At 44.7% G+C, this 22,794-nt stretch overlaps 1 protein-coding gene across 2 annotated transcripts; it reads right to left on the bottom strand.

The window, feature by feature from the left end:
• Nucleotides 1-6,322: 6,322 nt before the first annotated feature.
• LOC146042346 (interferon-inducible GTPase 5-like) lies at nt 6,323-22,108 on the bottom strand. Of its 2 annotated transcripts, XM_083162325.1 has the most exons (3): nt 21,926-22,039; nt 14,209-14,924; nt 6,323-8,480 (listed from the first exon to the last, which is right to left on the bottom strand). In XM_083162325.1, the coding sequence occupies exon 3, from the start codon at nt 8,466-8,468 to the stop codon at nt 7,275-7,277; it is 1,194 nt and encodes a 397-aa protein (XP_083018451.1). In that variant the 5' UTR covers nt 8,469-8,480; nt 14,209-14,924; nt 21,926-22,039; the 3' UTR covers nt 6,323-7,274. The 2 variants fall into 2 exon arrangements, with proteins under 2 accessions (XP_083018451.1, XP_083018450.1); XM_083162324.1 differs by lacking the exon at nt 14,209-14,924 and having other exon boundaries at nt 21,926-22,108.
• Nucleotides 22,109-22,794: the final 686 nt, after the last annotated feature.

Raw genomic sequence — 22,794 nt, forward strand, 5'->3', positions numbered from 1 at the left:
TTGTTCCGAAGATATAGCTGGTTGGTTAAAGGGGAGTAGGGAGAGGGGAGTGGTTGTCTCTCCCCCTCGCACCAGAAAATGCAGGGACTAGGCTGGTGTATAAGGGGTCAGCGTGGGAATGCCCCTGCATAATCCTGGGACCATATTCCCGGGTAAATCCCTGCATTTTCTGTTGTGAAAGGGGTATTATTTCAAACAGCCGTGACCTGCAGTGCTCTGAATAAAGCCGGGCAGCCCCCTGCTCTCTGCCCAACTGTCAATGACTGTCACCCCTGCAGCTTCACGCACAACAACAGCGCGCACAATATTTAAAATGTCCTCTCGGCTAGAGGGGACACCAGGAGGGGAGTGGGAGCGTGCTCTGCGCTCTGCTCCTCTCCCCATAGAAGCAGCTGCACCGCTCTCCATCTCTCCCTGCAGCAGCAGTGAAGGCTCATATAAAAATTTACAGTAAGTGGCACTTTTGGGGGCATTGCTTAAGGGGCGCTACAAGTGGCATTATGTGGGGGCATTACGCATAATGTGTGGCTTAATGTGTAAGGGGCATTACGGTGTGCAGCATCATGTGTAAGCGGCATTATGTGTGCAGCATCATGAGTAAGGGACATTATGTGTGCAGCATCATGCATAATGGGTACTATTGTGCGCGGCATCATGTGTAATTGGTACTATGGTGTGCGTCATCATGTATAATGGGTACTATGGTGTGCGGCATCATGTGTAATGGGTACTATGGTGTGCGGCATCATGTGTAATGGGTACTATGGTGTGCGGCATCATGTGTAATGGGTACTATAGTGCCATCAAGCAAGAACCACCTAGCAATGAGCACGTAGGTAAGCAGCACTTATGTGGCAAATATGTAATGGGCATTACGGTTTGTTATATAGTATGTAATGGGCATCATGATGTGTGGCACAATGTGTAATGGGCATTATGGTGTGTGGCCTTATGTGTAATTGGCATTACGGCATGTGGCTTTATGTGTAATGGGTATTACGGAGTTTGCTAAACTGTGTAATGGGCATTACTGTGTATGGTCTAAAGTGTAATACCACACCCCTTTTTGTGATGCCACGCCTCCTTCCCATGAGGCCATGCCCATTTTTGCGGCGCGGCTACGCCGCGCAAAGGTCCCCCTGCTGTTGTATCTAGATCTGGGACCACCCATTACCATAATTCTAGATTCGCCTATGATCACTACAGCTGTCCGGAGTGCAACTCCGGTAAAGAAAGGGAAACTGCAACCTGGCAAATATCATCTCCATTCCAGGATTACAAATATTGCCAAGGAGTATCCACCAAGAGCGGGACTGGTAACTATAGGTGTTCTGCCTCACCAATTTGCATATTTATGCCCAAAGAAATTCTAGCCAATTCTAGCCTCATAGCCATTTATGTCAGTGACTTTTAATTGTTATGTGTTGTTAGTCTTGTCTGTCTGTGTGATACTACAAAGTGCACTTTGAATCATATTCATGATATTGTTGTTCTTTTAATAAATTGTTTTTGGTACTTATGTATTATCTGGGCTCCCATGTTAAATGCACCCCATTTTTCATACCCCTACTATCCAACTACGCATGGAGTTGATTTTATATAGTGTGGCGAGCGCAGCGAGCCCCGCAAGGGGACACGGTCTGATAAGAAAAACGGGAGCCCAGATATTACATAAGTACCATAGTTTTTTATATGTTCATACATCCCACTTGGCTATTTGTGTGATTGAGTACAGCTGCGCCTCTGAATAGTGGTTGTGACTTTTTGCCACATAAACGAGAAAATCTCCATTGTGCCATAGAAGGGGATACGGTCATTTAGCAGACCACACTTAGGTCGACAGTCATTAGGTCGACCACGTTGGGTCGACAGGGGGGAAGGTCGACAGGGGAATAGGTCGACATGGGTCAAGGTCGACAGGTGTTTAGGTCGACATGGGTCAAGGTCGACATGGGTTAGGTCGACAGGTCATTAGGTCGACATGCGTTTTTCACTGTTTTTTGAGCCGACATGTGCCGACAGGCGGTATTTCATGCCCTCCCATCCACTAGGGCGTTGTGGGAGAACAAAATAGCGCCTGAAGCATTTCGAGCGAAGCGAGCAATGCGAGGGGCTGCGGTTCACCTCCAACTGTGTCCATGTCGACTGTGTCGACATTTGGGTAAAAAACAGTGAAAACCCCATGTCGACCTAATGACCTGTCAACCTAACCCTTGTCGACCTTGCCCCATGTCGTCCTACACACCTGTCGATCTTGACCCAGGTTGACCTATACCCCTGTCGACCTTCCCCCCTGTCGACCTAAGTGTGGTCTGCTAGATGATCCACACCCCGTAGAAGAGCCTGGTTTACAAGATCTACTGTATGTTAAAGGCTTTCACACATGTTTTACTACTTGAACATAAAACTTTGACTCTTTGCATGAAAAGTGTTTGAAAAGGAAAACTGGTTTGATATTTTTAGTGGTGTATGATATTACTGTATTCATAACATGGAATGTGAATTATTTACAATTGTAAACCACACCCAGTCAATTTATGGGCTGTGCCCACCTTTGCATGACCTTATTATTGTGTGCCTGCAAACTTTCCCTTTATGGTGACACTACCTTAAAAACTGGAAAAACCAGCTTATGTCTGAAAGGGGCCAACCCAGGAATTTCCTGGGTCTGTGGAGTAGTGTGGCAGGGAAAGATAGACACCCTTGCAGGTGTGGGTGCGCAGTGCCTGGGATGCTGTTCCCAACCTTCTGCAACAATCAGGAGAGTCACTTTTGTATAAACAAAAACATATATACACACAAGGAGCTACAGTGGTGTCTAGTGGTGGCTCCAGATGAGGGCCTGCAGCATGGTTCAAAATCCAAATACTGTAGGTTAGGCACATACTCGCCTACTTTTGAAAACTAGTTTCAGGGAGATTATATTTTGCAATGGAATTTTGCAAGGGGCCTCACTGAGGGGGCATGTCATGCTCTACCCAAAGGGAGTGTCTAATTTCATATATGGAGAGATTGTGAAAAGAGATTGTGAACGTGGCACCTAGAAGCGTGGCTGTGTACTGCTACATCTGAGAGGAATCTTTTAAAATGACTGATATCCAAATTTAGATGAGCCCCAAAGCAGTTAGTAAGAGCTACTATACTTGGTAAAGTGCTGGGAAATGATGCTGATGATTCAATGTTAACGTATCTATCTCTCATTACTTTTTTCCCGAAAAATGTAACACTGTAATGTGGGCTAGGTGAAATGAGGGAGATTGGTAGACTAATGAGGGAGAGAGGGAGATTGCTGCTATTTCAGAGAGTCTCCTGCAGAATGCAGGAGGGTAGGCAGCTATGGGTAGACATAGCATCTGCTACCAACTGCCATCCCAAATTGACTCACTGGCTGTTTGTGTGGCTCCCCTATTTGAATTTTGAACTGTGCTTTAGCAGCAGCCCTGGAGCTGCCACTGGACACCATGAAGCTCACCTGCAACAATAACGCTGTGAGCCAGTGAGTGGTACAAGAAGAGATAGCAGAGCAGTGCTGGTGAGCTACAGGTGCATATACTGTAAGTAACCTCCCACATTTCATGTCATGCGTCGAATCATATTCGAATATAATGTTATTCATTATCGATGCATATTTTTTAATCACCTCAGCCACCTTTTTACTTGTTATAACAAAGAGTAACAGAGAAATGTCAGCTTTTTTGTCATAAATGTACACAAAAAGTTTTTGATTTCAAATACAATATATTACTTTTAATTATAGATAAATATTTACAATGTATACCATAAAGTATTATTCTGTCAGTTAAATATGGATTGAGAATTATACATCTAGTGCCCAGTGGATTTTTCACCTATTTACCTGCCTGCCAAACTCTCTGGACCGGAGTTCGTATTTTCTGGGAGAACGTACCACCACCATTCAGGATTTACAAAATTTCCACCGCATTCATCGTTGAGGTCATACCTTCCGTGGGTACCATTTGCCCTAATTCAAAGAAGGACTCCATCCAATAAACCTCCAGCGGCTATTCCCAACTTTGTGGTTCATTCATGGACTTCTCCATACAGGACTCTGAATCGTCCAGTGCAGGTTATATGGTATACCAATAATCTACTCTTATCAAGCCTTGAATTTTAAACTTTATTTTATGATATCTTATATCCGGATAAATTGTGTTTTATGTGCCATTAAATTTGTCATAATTTTCTATAAATTTGATTCACTTGTTATTAATTGTTGAATTATTACAGCGCTGCTATCTTGTTTTTTCCTCTGTGTATTTTCTAAGGGAACGGACTACTCCCTATCACAGCAGCTGCTTTACCTTTGAGAGAACAACTGGTGGAAAGCGCTCCCAATCAACTCAGGTTGATTTTTCTTTTACATCTATTATACCTGGAATCTTTTAGGGAGTAAATGATTCTGTGTACAAGTTAGATTTATTGAAATGACAGTTTTTGGTATAAAAAAAGGCAAACTCATTCCCAATCTGCTCATCATTATCCCTGAAGAAGTCTAAACTTTGTCAGGTGAAACGCATAGGTCTCAGGATCCAGTTTCATCAGCATATTCTCAGAGCTGGAAGTTGAGGCCATGTTGTCCATTCTACAGCTTTATATGTACTATCTGCACCTTGGAGAACAGGGATATTAAAAGCAATATACACTGGCTTCAGTACAATTGGTTTCAGCAGGTAACTGGGCTGTGACTTTAAATCACAGAGAAATGAGTTAGACATGTACAAAGTCAGAGATGAAGCACAACAGGACTAGGCATGAGAAAGCAACATCCTCAGCATCAGAACCCTTTTTTACAACAATTCAAACTTATTCTCAGATATACAAATGTGCCAAATCAAATTGATCAGTGTTATGTAGCAATGCTGTTCTGTCACTCCCAGTTGTTTCATTTATGTGACTTAGATGCACATTTAGCAGCAAATAAGACGCTCGGTGCGGCGGAGACTCTCGGGACATGGCACTGCTAGAGGTACTGTTTGGTGTGACTGAACCCATATATAAGGATATGCAGGGCCGTCTTAACAGCAGTGTGGGCCCCTGGGCAAAGCAATGCACTGGGGCCCTTATCCATTCTCCCCTCCTAGGGGTGGGGGGTGCTATCAGCAGCAGCTTTGATGTCCCACAGGTGGCAGGGGGTGCTCTATCTTCCACTCAACATGTAGGACCTGGAGCAGTAACTTCTGCTGATTACTCCTTTACTGCACAGGTGGTGGGAGGGAGAACACTAACGTGTGGAAGGGGGCACTGAGCTGAATGAAGGGTCCCTTGTAAATGACTTCCAGGGAGGTAGGGGGTGTTTTATACGCAGGGGAGGGTTGGATAATGGAGTGGGCTTAACATTCGTCATTTTCCGCTGGAAGGGCAGCTTGTTTGACTGCAGATATCTCCATTATCTGGAAATAGATTTCTTAGCCTTCAATAGTATAAAAACCTTGAGTCCCATCTTTCAGGAGGTGCTGGGAACTTGGGGATCAGAGATCAGGAGTCAGAGCAATCCATTGACATAAATATGAAACTGCACACCAAACGTTTGGAGCTGGAGCAGGGACCTGCTGCTGGAAGGCTGATATCTCTGGTTCTGGGCATGATAGAGACAAGTCGCTAGTGTTGACAAAAAGGGAAGAGTTCCAGCTTTTGGAATATACTCTCAGAAAAACTTTAAGTCAGAGAAAACCTGAGAAATATGACTGGGAATTGCAATTAACAGGTCGGATGTGGACTGCTTATTTGAAGTAGGATATCTCCAATTCCCCAGGGCCAATTTTCAATATTCTGGTATCCCTGAAAAAAGGAGATCTTCAGCTACCAGCATGGGGCCTTTATACACTTGGGGCACCTGGGCAAGTGCCCATTAAGCCCATACGAAAAGACGGCCCTGAGGATATGTGTATGTGCTAAGACTTCAGCACAGGCTTTCATTGACACAATGCTACATTTATTTTTCATTCTCTACAGCAGGGGTGGCCAAACCGGTCCTCGAGATCTACCAATGGTCCACATTATCTAGCTGGTGCACAGCTGTAGTCATTACTGGCACTTATGTAGTATCTGGGCTGCCGATTTTCTGATTGTATGCCTTACCTTAAGGCATACAATCAGATGCGAATCGACGCGATTTTCGGCAAAATCACATCCGATATCGCATGCGATTTTACATAGGATTCAATGTTAACCAGGTCCTGTTCATTTCCCCACTATCCAAGCGGGCATGGAGTTGAATCTAAACCTGTGGCGAGCGTAGCGAGCCACCAAACCCGAAGCGTGGCGAGCGAACGCGGATTTCTTAAAAGTATTCTGTGTCCGCTCGCCACGCTTCAGGCTCGGTGGCTCGCTACACTCGCCACAGGTTTATATCCAACTCCATGCCCAATTGGATAGTGGGGAAAGGAAAAGGACCCATTTTTCCCATTGAATTCTATGTTAAAATGGACTCAGACCATTTTAACATTGAATCCTATGGAAAAATCGGGACCATCGCATCGCATACGATTTGGTCGCATGCGATGCGATGCACCCGATCCGACCCGATTTCTAAATCGGGCGCCCAGATACTACATAAGTACCTCATTACTAACTGTCACATTTTAAAACATGCTGCATTCATTCCTACTACAGATCCATAGGTTGCCTGGAAAACATGCACCGTTGAAAGATCTTGAGGACAGGTTTGGCCACCCGTGCTCTACAGTATATAGATTTTTTGATTTTAAATAAGCGTTTGACAACATACAGGCAGACCACCGATAATCCTGCACCCTTGCTTTCAGCACTCTGCCCGATTATCCACTTTGCCAGATTATCGGTGGTACATAAAGCTGCACCCAACATCCTTCCCTCCACCCCACTACATAAACCCTTATCTCCAACAGCCTGACTCCCTCCCGCAGCCTGATCCCTCCCACAGCCTACCCAAACCCTCCCGCAGCCTATAGTAACTTTACCTGCAACCTAACTTCCCCCTAGCACCTGATGTTTTTGGATTAAAAGAGGTGCCGGATTATAAAGTACCGAATAATTGGTGGTGTATCTGTATTCGTTAATACTGCTGATTGTTTTAAGCAGAATCATCAGCCTAGTACGATCCTGCTGGTTAGATGAACTGGTAGACATATGTGGGGAAATGTAACAGCATCTGAGTTTTGCAGAGGTGCGGGATGATGGTCGTAATCAGATTTTGTTTTAAAACTGCAATTATTTACAAGGCAAAACCAGGCAATTCATTCAAGCATTTCTTTCATTGGGGGAAAAAAAGTGTGCTAAACGGGAGAATCTAAAGCCTTCCTGATAACCCGCACTGCATCCTCTGCGGTCTCCTTTAGAAAGCCACAAAGCATCCAATAAGTGGTAGCAAATGAGATGCCCCCAGCTGCCACAGTGCCAATCACTGGGATGTTGCTGGCTGCATATTCAGCTGTCATAAGAATCCCAGTTGGTCCTCTGGTTAATAGAGTGGTGACAAGCTCTGTGTTTATCTCTTGAATAACTAAAGGGGACTTGATCACAGACTTCAACTCGCTAACATCTTTACCAAATTTGTTGGCCAATTTCTGGAGACAATATTTATCCAGGCCAAAAGCTTTCTGATATGTTATCATTTGTTTCACTAAGATCCCAACATCACAAACTACAGACAGGCCTGGAATGGGGATGGTAGCAACTGCGCAGGAAAGAGAGGCCCATCTCCAGATCTGCTTCTTCAGTGCCTCTCGTTTCCTTTTCAGGATTGGCAGGGAAATGTTGGGCAGACATAGCAGGAACACGTGTCTCTTTTGACTTGGAAGTTCCTGTTGTAGAGTTTCTTGCATTTGGTTAAAGTCGTACTTGTCTAGATCCAAGCAAGAGAGGAGAAACACGTGTGGATCGTGGATACCTCCAACATGGAGACTGTCAATGCAGTTCTGCCGGATCTCTTCCAGTATGTTCTCTTCATTGTAGGACTTCCTCCGTTTTTTACAGGCATGCAAGTCAGAGTCAACTTTTGACCTGACAAAGTAGAATTTCTTCCCCATGGCCTGGATCTGCTCTGCCAGCTGCATGTCATTGTGTCTGAAGCGTTCCGATGACATGATAATGAAAAAGTCATAACGACTGAACTCAACTGACTCAAGATAAGTGCTCGGACTAAAATTTGGAGTTCCTATCCCCGGAAGATCCCAAAAGGTCACATTATTATACTGTGGATGTGGGTAAGCAGTCGGCTCTGATGTGGTCTCCACCACACCTGTTTTAGCAGCACCTTCTTCTTCATCATCATCCATGCCACGGATGGCGTTGACAAAAGTTGATTTTCCTGAACCCGATTCTCCTGTTATTGCGATGTTTAAATGAGCATTTTCTATGTCATTTAGGGACTCGCTAAATCTTTCTGTTACTTTGCAGAGATCACCATTTTCTAGGGCAGAATTAATTTCCATCACTTCCTCATCGGAGATGATGTCATAAGTATCCATTTCAACGGTTTCCTGATTGAAAATGAAAAAAAAAAATTCTTTGTTAAGATAAATGTACTTAAACAGAGACAAAATTCCCCAAATTAAAGATTTATATGTCACATATTCATAGTATATATAAGCTTGTAGGAGATTTATGCTATATGCAGAGGTGGTATTTAGTTGGTTCACACAGGTTCTGCAGAGCCGATACCTTATGTACTATCGGTTCTGCAGAACTGTTTGCTAATGAGCACCAGCTGCGCTGCTCACATGACAAACTTTTTTTTAATAAACTCACCCTACCCTGGGCGGCCGGTCCGTTCCGTCATGCAGCAATGGGAGTCATTCAAACAGATGGTCTTACAGGGCTCACTTGGGAGCCTTGTATAACCACCTGTTATGTGATTGGTCGCAGCCACACCACATGAGCGACACTCGCCGCGGGTAGTGAGGAAGCGTTGCAGGCATGCGGAGGAGGAAAAAGAACATTGAAGTGGTAAAAAGGTAAGAAAAATTATTTAATGGTTGGACAATAAGGGAGCAAGCATGGCTGGACAAAAATGGGGCAGGCATGGCTGGACAAAAAGGGGGCAGGCATGGCTGGACAAAAAGGGGGCAGGCATGGCTGGACAAAAAGGGGGCAGGCATGGCTGGACAAAAAGGGGGCAGGCATGGCTGGATAAAAAGGGGGCAGGCATGGCTGGATAAAAAAGGGGGCAGGCATGGCTGGATAAAAAAAGGGGCTGGCATGGCTGGACAAAAAGGGGGCAGGCATGGCTGGACAAAAAGGGGGCAGACATAGCTGGACAAAAAGGGGGCAGACATGGCTGGATAAAAAAAGGGGCAGGCATGGCTGGATAAAAAAGGGGGCAGGCATGGCTGGATAAAAAAAGGGGCTGGCATGGCTGGACAAAAAGGGGGCAGGCATGGCTGGACAAAAAGGGGGCAGACATGGCTGGATAAAAAAGGGGCAGGCATGGCTGGATAAAAAAGGGGGCAGGCATGGCTGGACAAAAAGGGGCTGGCATGGCTGGATAATAAAGGAGCAGGCATGGCTGGATAATAAAGGGGCAGGCATGGCTGGACTAAAAGGGGGCAGACATGGCTGGATAAAAAAGGGGGCAGGCATTGCTGGATAAAAAAGGGGGCAGGCATGGCTGGACATAAAGCGGGCAGGCATGACTGGATAATAAAGGGGCAGACATGGCTGGATAAAATGGGGGCAGGCATGGCTAGATAAAATGGGGGCAGGCATGGCTGGATAAAATGGGGGCAGGCATGGCTGGATAATAAAGGGGCAGACATATGGATGTCTGGACAATAAGCAGGGGGCAGACATATGAAAGGCATCGGGATATCAAAGGTAAGTTAGTGAAAGCAGGCACAGTGAAAAGACGGTTAAGGATAAATCACAGCGCCAGTGATGATTTTTAGATCAAAGGAATAAAAGCCAATCAAACAGCAATATGAAATATCTTCAATAACCGTTTGTCAGGTATTTAATATTTTTCATTAATATTTTGAACTCTTTCTTAAAACATAATCTAGTTTTGTGTACCTCTTTTATTGTTCTTATTTGAGTATTCAATGCATGAATTATTAAACTACCTTTCAGTATATCTTTTGGTATACTTAAAATGGTCATTAGGACATAGAACCTGTTGGTCATTTATTAGAATCCCACCATTGGCTATATGGTTATTTGAAAAGCTGATACCATATAATGTTAATTGTTTCCCTATTAAGTAGTAATCAGTCTTATTATAGAAAGAGCTAAAAATGATGAGTTCCATGATCCAGTCAAATTTTGGGGGTATTCAATCTCCTGCCGATATTCCCGATGGGAGAAATAGCGGCGGGGCCCTATTCAATGCTGTCTTCCCTGACAACATTGAACAGGTATCTTGATCTTGGCAGAACGGGCCTGACTTTACAAGCAGGACAGAAATTGGCAAGCTCGCAGCCGCAGCTCGACGATTTCCGTCTGTCACGGCCACGCCCCCTTTTCAGCGCCCGGCAGATGGAAAATTGATTCCCACCTGCCGAGCTGGTCTTGAATCCCAGTGAAATTCTCTACAAATTGGAACTAATAGCATTGGTTGGAGGTGAAAAAACACACGTCTGTAAAGTGCTAGAGCTTTTCACCACTGGAGGGGTAATATTGACATTTTAAGTATTCAAGGAAAATGGGTATGGGGTCCATAAAATATTTTGTCATGCAACCAAAATAGTAAAACACACACACACACACACACACACACACACACACAATAATGTGCAGTAAAGTAAAATACTCCACAGAACAATTGTTCCTCACATTTTGAAACATGAAGAACAAAAAAACTTCTAATTTCTTGATTGGTCACACACTTGATACGTTAACAGCTTAACCCTTTGAGTGCAAACGTTGCTGTTAGAGATGTGCAAAATATCCTTGACTACGGCCCTGGCATTTATATTGATTATTTTGCACAGTAAAGTTGGCACTCGAAGGGGTATAGCGATGTGTGTAGGGTGACCTAGCTATGCTAGGTGGGGCGCTGCTGCAGCGCGGTCGCTCAACACACAGCACGGGGCATTTTCTAAGTGATTTTGGCAAACTAAGCAAAGTCGCTTAGACAATGCCCTAACCCCTTCAAGTTTTTTTTGGGGAGCGCTCCCTAAAAAAAAACCCCACCACTCTCTCCCTGGGTCCGGGCAGCGCCACTGAACTGTCAATCAGCCGCCCTGCGCCCCGCCACCCTGTCCCGAAGGGGAGGAGGGAGGAGGAGGAGGGAGGAAGAGGCGCCGCAGAGGGAGACGGGCAGCGCCGAAGCTGCCCGAGTTCAGCGATTAAACTCAGCAGCGCTGCCTGGCTCTAAACAGTGGATATCCGGAGAATTTTCCGGGCTTGCCAGACTGGGCACAGCCCGGAAAATTCTCGGCATTGCCACTGGAGGGGTTAATATCGGCACGTGTGTAGAACCCATTATAGTGACTCACCATCTAATACAGATCAATATATTTCTGTGGGGATTTTTTCCATTGTCCACATTTTCACTTTACCTTTTTTATAAAAAAAATATATATTGTTTAAAGAATTTTGAGGAATCAAACCCCCCCAGAATGTGTCGTCCCCCGTATGTAAATGCATCCCTATTCTGAACAGTTATGTGGTTCATAGCAGTTCATGAATAAACTGTATCCAGTATCACATTGTTGACAGTTACTATGGGCCTTATTCTAGTTCACTCTGACAAAATCCTTCTTAGATGGACAAAACCATGTGCACTGCAGGTGGGGCAGATGTTACTTGTGCAAAGAGAAGAGAATTAGATTTGGGTGGGGTTTTACTTCAAAGTGAGCTCTATATTACAGTGTAAAAATAAAGCAGCCAGTATTTACCCTGCACAGAAACAAAATAACTCACCCAAATCTACCTCTCTCTGCACATGTTACATCTGCCCCCCTGCAGTGCACATGGTTTTGTCCATCTAAGAAGGATTTTGTCAGAAAGAGTGAACTAGAATAATGCCCTATGTCGGCACTTGTAATGTTGATACCGCAATTTCGACACTAGTAGGTTGACATGGTTTGACAAGTCAAAAGGCACCATGTCGTCATTCTCTGAATGTACATTATGTCGACATCTGAAACGTCACCATGAAGAATGTTGACATTCTCAAAATACCACCGGTTAGGTTTAGACGCTGCTGGGGGGGTGAGGGTGAGGCAGAAGGGGGAGATTAGGGTTAGGAACAAGGGGGGAATGTTATGTTGGGCACTAGCAGGAGGATTAGGGATAAGTGCTAAGGATAGGCAGTAAATACTGAATCCGCCCTTCTGCCAGAGATGTGCACAGAAGTGATCGTCACATACCCACCTGGTCATGGAAGCCACGGTGGAGTAGCTGAAGACATCTGGACCAGATAAGTGACCACTGGCACACCAAAAATATTTGTCAACATGCTATTATGTCAATATGCCCTCCATGTAGACATGTGTGTCAACATTGTCATATGCTCCATTTACCATTTCAATATTCTCATGTCGACCGGATGCAGGTCAACATTCCGCACCCTTATTAAGATACATATATTTGCCTATATTGCACTACAAGTCCCATTATACCCTGGCAACCAACAAAATATTATTTTACTAAAATATATCACCACCAATGCTTTTAACCCTTTGAGCGCCAGCATCTCTGTGAGAGATTCAAAATAGCTGCTAAAAATGCCAGCGCCGCTCATATTTGTTATATAAATTCAAATAGAATCTTTTTTTTTTTTTTACACAACATTTTTTGTTTCCTATATTAAAAAATCATTACAGGTCATTATCATGAATAACAATATTAATTTTCCCCCACAGTTAATAGTTAAAACGTACCAGTTCCTGACAGTTCTAGGTTAATGACATTCCAGAAATGATCAACATATATGGATAGTGGAAATTAAAGTCTATACAAGGGGTAGTGCGCCCACCATGGCTGCCTCATCTGGTGCACTTGTGGATGGGATGCAAAATACATGAACCTGAGTATACACTGAAATCACCCATTTTGGGTAATTTCTTTTAGGGGTAATCTATTCCTCCCAGGGTAATCCTACGCAAAGCGCCTAAAATGGCTGCCGCACCTGGTACCTTGTCAGGGTGGAGTACACAACCCATGGAAGTTAATATCCAAAATGCTGCACCACTCCTGCATTATGCTTACTGTGTCATCAAGGGTTTATTTTGTCTGTGAATTGTCTGTTACTGTACTACCTACATCCTACGTATTATGTGCTTTGTTTTAATGTCTATAAAGTGCCTTGAGTCCTGTTGGAGAAAGTGCGTTATATAAATTAAACTTACTTACGTACAAGGAGGTTTAATGAAATCTTAAAGAGTAATGCAACTCATAATGATACCTTTTGACAGATTATAACAGTTTTACTATAATAATTTGCTTACTACCAATTAGGGGATTGAATATTGGGTGAGGTATTCTGACAAATATTAGTCTCCCCACCAATTTAGGCCAGAGACATTGTTTGAAAAAGCTGAAATATCATAAAATAGAAGTTAGTACAATTGCTAGAAATGATCTTGAAACATGTGGATGGAATTCAAACCATTTTCAACCCATTACACAGCCTCAGACATTGCATATTAAGAACTACACCTGTGGTTCCCAATCTTTGTTGAAGTACGGTGCACTAGAGCAGTAGTGGCCAAACCGGTCCTCAAGAACTACTAACAGTCCATGTTTTTCAAATCACCCAGCTGGTGCACAGCTGTAGTCATTACTAACAGTCACATTTCCCAGACTTCCTAGCTGGTGCACAGCTGTAGTCATTACTAACAGTCACATTTCCCGGACTTCCTAGCTGGTGCACAGCTGTAGTCATTACTAACTGACACATTTTCGAACGTGCTACATTCATTCCTACTATAGATCCACAGGTTGCCGGAGACACGTGAACTGTTGGTAGATCTTGAGGACAGGTTTGGCCAATTCTGCCCTTGAGTATCTTTTTTCATGGCAACCATATGCCAAAAGTTTTCAGTCATGTGGTGAGGGAAAGAATTCACTTTTCTTTGTTCACATATTTTGTGAAAAAGGTGAAAACCACAAGAATTGGTTTTGTCTATAATATGGATCATAAATAATTGAATTGGTCCCAGACTATTATCCCAATATACCCCTCAAAGTTCCCTGAGACACCCCAGGATGCCACGGTACCTAGTTTGGGAAACACTGAACTACACATAAGAGTTGCAATACATTTACAATTATTGAGGTTTTTCTTTGCTCAGAAGTTCTTTTTCTATGGTCTCTTCCAAGAGATGATAGTCATACTTCTCCACGTCAAAGCAGGAGATAAGAAACACGCTTGGTTGCCCTACTCCATTGTCTGTAAGACCTTTCATGCAATTATCCCGAATTTCTTCCAATATTTTCTCTTCATTGTAACTCTTCCATCTGCGAACTTTGCTTGCCTTCAAGTCTGAATCGATTTTGTTCCTCACGTAGAAGAACTTCTTCCAGATGGACAAGATCTCCTTGGCCAGTTCCATATCACTGTGCCGTAAGCGTTCCGATGTTACAATAATAAAAAAGTCATATTGATGGCAGCTTACTGATTGCAGATAGTTACTGGCTGTACAATTGAGAGTTCCTGTACCGGGAAGGTCCCAAAACATCAAGTTTCTATACTTGGAATGGGGATATGCTTTAACTGATGTTGTGGTGTCCACCACTCCTGTTTCAGCAGCACCTTCTTCATCCTCGTCCAGACCACAGATGGTATTAACTAGAGTGGATTTTCCAGATCCTGATTGTCCTGTTACTGCAATGTTTAATACAGGATTTTCAACGTCCTTCAAGATTTCACTTTCAGTGGTGTCACACAATGTACTCTCGTGTAGTGCTCGTATAATGTCCTGTAATTCATCATCAGAAACAGCACCAAATATAGCATCAGTATACATGCTTTCCTGCGATTTCTGGAGAAAGGGAAGACAACTCATTCAGTATATGTATGTGGAGTGCTGTAGTGAGATTTATAATTACACCCTCATTTAACACTATATAGATGCACTGAACAAATAACATTAAAATGTATTATTTCCATTGTAAACTGCTGGTTTTACAATGCCACCTTTGTTAAACTACTGTACTTATTTTGAATTCTGTTTTAAGCTTGTACTTTAATATAGTGCTCCCGCTAGGCTGTTTTAGCGGGGCGCTGCGCCCTGCCCGATTTTTTAAGGGCAAAATGCGCCCTGCCCCTCTAGCAGCGCCCCGCTAAAACAGCCTGCTGCCTGTCCTGCCGGAGTGCACCGCTGAAGCCCAGCGCCGACGTAGATTGCGTAGTCACGGCCGGGCAAGCCCCCTTTAGTGATGCGGCGGCCCCGGCACACGCCCATTTGTGACGCGGAGGCCCGGGCACGCCCCCATTTGTGATGCGGCGGCCCGGGCACGCACCCATATGTGACGCAACGGCCCGGGCACGCCCCCTTTAGTGTTGTCTGCGTGCCCGGTCCGCCCCTCCAGCGCCCTGCCCCGTTTGGTTGCTAGAAGGAACACTATAATATTGAGCATTAAAAATGTAAAGACAAAAATGCTGTGTGTGTGTATATATAATATATGCAATACTCATAAAAATTCTTAAAACAATAGGTTTATTCAATCTGGGATTCCGACTGTCAGATTGTATGGACAGTCAGAATACCGACCTAAATGTTTAAAACTCTTTTTTTTTTTGGATTAGTGCAGTTTTCCATGCTGTTTTGGACACTGTATATTAGCTGTATTGGTGACAGAGAGTAATAACTTTCCCTTACTATTTGACAGGTCTGTAGACCGGCTTTAAGATGCGGCTCCTGCTGTCGTATATCCTATAGATTGTAAGCTTGTGAGCAGGACCCTCCTACCTCTATGTCGGTTTGTTACGACCCAGTTTGTGTTGTCACTGTTTCCAATTGTAAAGCGCAACGGAATATGCCGCGCTATATAAGAAACTGTAAATAAATAAATACACACATACACACACACACAAAGAGCTTTGTTTTCACATTTGAATTGCTATTTATCTGCTGCTATACATAATTTAATTGCTGCAGAAAATCGATTAAATTTTCTGTCTGGGTTTGGGTTGTCGCTATTAATAATGTTGACATGAGAATGGTCATAATTTTGACATTGACTATGCTGATCTTCCTACAGTAATTTCAACTCATTTTACAATTACAGATTACAGTGGTGACAAAACTGGTACAGTAGCAACTCTGGTGACTGCAGTGGTGTCTTCTAGGTCCTGCATCCAGCTGAGCCAGAGTTCCAGCAGCCATCTGTTCCAGTGGGAGGCAGTACCAGAGCCGGCCCTAGCCTAAATGACGCCCTAGGCAAGATTTTGGCTAGTGCATCCTAGCACCGCCACTAGTTCCGCCTCTGACCCTGCTCCCCTTTCCCAGCACCATCAACCCTCATCATAGCAGTCATCATTTTGGTGCTCCTACCCACAATATTTTAAATAGAAACAGTGCACACATTCGGTGCGCAGCCCAAACAGGGGTGTGTTCTTGCTGGGAAGGGGCATGGCCACACAATAGTACCCCCAATTCACATTCTGCCACACAGTAGTGCAACGTTATTCACATCATATCATGCGATGGTGTCCCTTATTCACGTTACATCACACAGTAGTACCACTTTACCTTATATACATTACTCCTCACATTATTCACATTATACCCTTAGAAAAAAATCCTGAGAAAATATTGTATCTTAAGCACCTCCATGGCCACACTGCAACCCAGCACAAAGCAGTGTGTGCTGGGCAGAGGAGAAGAGCTGCAGCTGCCACTTAAGGGAAGGGGGCCCAGGGCCCCCACTGGGCCCTTCCATCAGACTTTGGCCTGGATAATTTGTACCCCCTACCCCTTTCTCTCGGCACCCCTGATAATACCACACAGTAATGCACCTTACACATGACACACATTATTAATGTGTATTATAAACATAATGCCCCTTGCACATTATGCCAACCTTTATTAATGCCCTTCATACACATAATGACACACATAATGCTCCTGTGGCTGGCCAAACCTCCATGCATTCGCCCATTACCTGAGATCATTACACCTGACTGATGACCTTCCCATTGTCGACCTAATACTTGTGTTGATCTTCCGACCAGGTCAACCTTAGCCACGTCGACCTATTTCATGTGTCAGCCTAAGACCTGTCAACCTTTAGTGGTCGACCTTCATTTTGTCGACAAGGTGACCCATACCTGTGCTGAATGGGCCATGTGCTGTTTGTCATGATGTGCGTGGCATTCCGAGGGGGCCTTTAGCCAACTTGACAAACAGGGTCGTTACTCACAGTCTCTTGTGACTAGAGATGTGCGGTGGGCACTTTTTCGGGTTTTGGATCTGGATCTCCCTTCGTGTTTTGGATCTGGATTGGTTTTGGCAAAACCACCCTTGCGGGTTTTGGTTTTGGATCTGGATTTTTATAAAAATAAATGCTAAAAATGGATAAAATAACAGAATTTGGGCCTGTTTTGGCCCCTAAAGTATTATTACCCTCAATAACATTAGTTTCCACTCATTTCTAGTCAATTTTGATCACTTCACAGCTCACAAAATTGTTTTCATTTACTGTAGTTGGGCCAAAAGGGTATACCGAGGTAGCTGGATGACTAAGCTAGGCGACAGCAGTGGGCATCACATACATGTGGACCTTACACTTCCAACCTGGCACATCTTGGAAGCAGAGCGGCACTGCAGGGGCAGACAGGGTGGCAGTTTAATAAACTACCCCAAAAAAAGAGAAATGCTCCAAAGAGCAAAAAATACAAAGAGGTGCAAGATGAAATTGTCCTTGGAACTTCCCACCCACCCTTATGTTGTATACAGGACATGCACAGTTTAACAAACCAATCGTTTCAGCGACAGGGACTTCAGCGGCAGGGACTGCCTTTGACCATCGGCCTTGTCATGACTGGTGGTAGCAGCTTCAGCACTTCTATCAGGTTGCTGATATCCCACTATTTCCTCCTCCATCATCCGCCAAAAATTTTATTTTATTTATTACTTTTATTTATTTTTCTTACTTTACACTGGACACCGCCCCTGGACACAGCCCGTCACCCTGGACACAGTCCCTGGACAATGGACACAGCTCGTCACCCTGGACACTGGATACAGCCCGTCACCCTGGACACAGCCACTGAACAATGGACACAGCCCATGGGCACAGCTGTCACACTGGACACTGCCCCTGGACACTGGCCATCACACTGGACACTGGATACAGCCCGTCACCCTGGACACAGCCACTGAACAATGGACACAGCCCATGGGCACAGCTCCTGTACACTGGACACAGCTGTCACACTGGACACTGCCCCTGGACACTGGCCATGACAATGGATACAGCCCGTCACTCTGGACAATGGACACAGCCCCTGGGCACAGCTCCTGTACACTGGACACAGCTGTCACACTGGACACTGCCCCTGGACACAGGCCATCACACTGGACACTGGATACAACCCGTTACCCTGGACACAGCCCCTGGACAATGGACACAGCCCCTGGGTACAGCTCCTGTACACTGTACACAGCCATCACACTGGACACTGCCCTTGGACACTGGGCCGTCACACTGGACACTGGATATAGCCCGTCACACTGGACACTGGATATAGCCCGTCACACTGGACACTGGATATAGGCCGTCATACTGGACACTGGAAACAGCCCGTCACACTGGACACTAGATATAAGCCGTCATCCTGGACACTAGATATAGGCCGTCACCCTGGACACAGTCCCTGGACAATGGACACAGCCATCACACTTGACAGTCTGCCCCTGGACACAGACCGTCACCCTGGACAATGGACGCAGCCCCTGTGCACAGCCCCTGTACACTGGACACAGCCCCTGTACACTGGACACAGCCCCTGTACACTGGACACAGCCCCTGTACACTGGACACAGCCCCTGTACACTGGACACAGCAGGCTGCAGCCCCTGCGTGCACTGCAGACCCTAATTGAGTGTCAGCACTGCAGCACCTAGTTACAATGAAAAAAAATCAATCAAATTCAACACGGAGCACAGATCTCCCACCCACCCTATTCCCTCTCCTATAATGGAGTGAAGATGGCGGGCGCGCGTGTGTCTTATATAACATCCCGATCCCACGAGAATCTGACAGCACGATGATGATATTGGTATTCACTTGCTCTAATTGTGGGAGGAATGAGCAGCTCAATAAAAAAAGGGAAAAATAAATTCCCTTTTGTTTCCTATAAATGTATCAAAAATGAGCGCTGGTAAGGTAAAGCAGAGAAAAAGCAAAATACGGGAGGATTGAGAGTGAAGATCGTTTTTTCCTCACTTCTACGATCTTCACTCTCAATCTTTTATCCTCCCATATTTTGCTTTTTCTCTTCTTTACCTTACCAGCGCTCATAGCACGATGATGATGTTTTGCCTCGTTTTCGGTACGGAATTCAGGCGGGAACTACTGAGTCGGCTCGGATCCCGACTCTGATCGCAATGTTCGGATCTGTCGGATCCCGGAGATCCGGACCCGCTCATCTCTACTTGTGACAGAGGCTAATGGCTTCTTAGGGTGGATTCATACCCAGAGAGGGTTAATTCCTCATGTATCCCTGCACACACACACACACACACACACACACACACACACACACACAACACAGCTGCACTAGTGCATCACATGGCTGTGACTAATTAGCTGGTGAGTGCCTGGGGGGGGAGGTATAAGTTGTGGTTTTCTGTTTGGGGTGGGATGACTAATGCCAGTTAGTGGCCGGTGGTTGGCAAGGAAACCACTGTGTCTAGTCTTTGACATGGTCACGAGAACATACCTCCCAACATGACCCTCTCAAGGAGGGACACAATGCTCTGTTCCTGCACTTCCTCTTAATGTATGATTGCCATCACCTGACGTAAAACACCTTTCTTTTCAATTAACCTGTCCTTAATTAAGAGGAAAGCCCAGGAACAGAGCATTGTGTCCCTCCTGGAGAGGGTCATGTTGGGAGGTATGCGGGAATTACTTGCTGGCGTGACCCTGGAATTAATGTGTATGTGCCATCCTGTCCAACCTGAATAAACTACAGCAAGCTGGTTCAGCAAGACATTCAAAGCTACTGTGTTCACTAAGACATGGTAATAGTGTGAATAATTTTGTTTTAATTATTATTATCAGCTTGTTATTAATTGCAATACACTAAAAACCAGAAATGGGTGAAAACTGGACCCGGACCCTGGACCAGACAGGATCGAGTCATCAAACTGTGTAATTCCGGAGTTTGTAGCGTCTCGTCCGGGGGTGTCCCGTCGGGTGAGAGTGACTGTGAAACTGTCACCAGAGAGACGGAAAAAGAAAGATAACAGCCTCCCTGTATGGTCCAGGGATGTAGCAAAAACCCAAACTGTCCCATTCGGGGAGGCTGTAATCTTCCCTTCCTCATGTCCCGGGCGACATCAGTCACATGCACTCCCAGATGGGACAACCTCAAGACCGGATGAGTGGAGCCTCTCCGGTCCGTATTTTACTTAGGGAGATACCAGACATCTTACTAATTGTCCACAGAGCAGGTGATCTTTGCACCAGTAAATACTATGAGCCTTTATAGACAGTGTCTATCTACATACCCTGTATGTGCCCTCTACGGTCGGCTGACGACTGTCGTCTCTCCTCCACCCTGATCACTGCTTCCCATGCTAGAGTACAGGACTTTGCCCGTGCTGCACCCCTTCAGTGGAACGCACTCCCTCGCTCCATTAGACTCTCCCCCACCTTGCAAAGCTTCAAACGGGCACTGAAAACTCACCTATTCATCAAAGCGTACCCTCCCACTGCATAAACCAGATGTTCTCCGACCCCTTGCCTGTTTACATCCTGCTATCTAACCACCACCCCCTCGCTTGCACCTCTTGTAATCTGTCTGTCTCCCCTTCCTACTAGATTGTAAGCTCCTCTGAGCAGGGTCCTCTTCCCTCCTGTTGTCAAATCCCTCTTCTCTTCACATGTCACTCACAGCTCTCCTATACTCCAACACTCAGTGACCATCTTCGTCCGCATACTCATCTCCATCATTGGCATCTAGCCTCTAGTTGTATGTTGATTGAGTCCTCACTACTTATATCCAAGCTGTAATGTGTATTGATCTGTGGCGCTCTTTATTTGTACTGTATTTTTGTTATTTATTCAATGTTATGCCAAGCTTTGTCTCCCTGTATTGTTCCTTTGTACGGCGCTGCGAAACACTTGTGGCGCCTTATAAATAAAATTATAATAATAATAATAATACCACCAGCACTATTTTGAAAAGCAAAAATTGTTCAGGATTTAAAGAGTCAGTCAAATTTGTTAAATGTTGCATTTGGAAACGATGCACACATACTGTAGCAAGTAAGTTTTATTTATATGGTGAACTTTCTCCAATAGGATTCAAGGCGCATTATACATAGGATTTGGGGAGTACAGCAATAGATAAGTCACACAGACATAAAAGAAAGCCTTGAGAGCACAGCAGGCACAATGTAGTGTTGTTGGTGCAGGCATTTTGGATAATAATTTCCACGTGTTGTGTATTCCACACTAACAAGGTACTGGGTGTGGGAGCCATCTTGGGCACATAGAAATTTTGCCCTTGGAGTGTTGTGAAAGTGTCATGTACAGGCAATCTGCCTCAGGAACTAACGACAGCAGTACATTGCTACAAACATAAGTAACAGATAACGATTTCTCCTGTAAGTGCGGTACAGGAAAATAATCCCAGTGCACTATTTGCAGACACTGCCGTAGCGGGGAACCTCTGATCCCCTGACCATGAAATAGCCAGCTAGAATATTGCACATGCTACAAAGTCTACACAGCGTAAGTCTCACTGTAACATTCCAAATAATACAGTAAATAAGTAGCAAGACTCTAGTTAGAAAAAGCTCTTTACCTCACAAATGGCCGCGTCTCGCCCTACTGATGTCTGTTTTATTTGTACAGAGCGATCAGATTCCTTTCCCTGAGGTAAGGAAATGGAAAGTGAAAGTAGGATCCAGATCACACAGACGCAGCCAATGGCTTTCCCCGTCAGCCACATTCCAGGCCTGGAACTGGAGAATAAGCTGCAAATTAACTCTTTCAGAATCTGATGTCTGATTACGTCTTCAGGAAATTCCCGCAAACATTAAGAACCCCCTGAATGTACCACGTAGGAGCCTGTATATGGTCACTGGGTAGACAATGTCTAGGTCTACATTCACTAAGTCGTCCACTCATGGTCGACAGGGACTAGGTTGACACCATGAAATGGTCGACATTGTCAAAATGTTGACACAAGCTTGTGACCACTTGGTATGATAAACCACCTTTTAAAAAAAAAAAAAACGTGAAAAACGTATTGTATCATGTCGACCATGCCCATCGTTTCCAATTTTTTTTAGAAAAAGGTGGTTTTTCATACTTTATTATCCAAGTGGTCAAAGAGTGGGAATATACAGTAATAGTTTGCTGAGTGTAGTGAGCCATGTGGTACATCCATGTGCTGTCCATGTCGACATATGTTGACAGACAAAAACTGTGAAAAACTCACGTCGACTTTATTCATGTTGGCCAGGTCTATGAGATTGTCGACATACCCAAGGTCAACACAAGCTTATGGTTAACAAAGTGTTGAACTAGTGACTGTCAGTGACATGTGTAACGGAACCTTATGAGCCATATCTGCAAATATGCAGCTGACCCTCCATGTCTGGTATACGGTCATTGGGTCAAATCATATTAGGTCGACATGTATTGGGTTGACCACTGAAGGGTGACACA

Source organism: Crinia signifera, chromosome 19 (assembly GCF_055691185.1).
Source record: "Crinia signifera chromosome 19, ASM5569118v1, whole genome shotgun sequence".
In the NCBI taxonomy this organism is placed as follows: Eukaryota; Metazoa; Chordata; class Amphibia; order Anura; family Myobatrachidae; genus Crinia; species Crinia signifera.

Excerpts from the sequence above, each read along its gene's own strand:
- LOC146042346 (XM_083162324.1), bottom strand. The coding sequence starts at position 22,072 with ATGTGGCTGACGGGGAAAGCCATTGGCTGCGTCTGTGTGATCTGGATC. Across the intron at positions 8,481-21,925 it reads GAGACGCGGCCATTTGTGAG|GAAACCGTTGAAATGGATAC; the intron begins GTAAAGAGCTTT and ends ATTTTCAATCAG.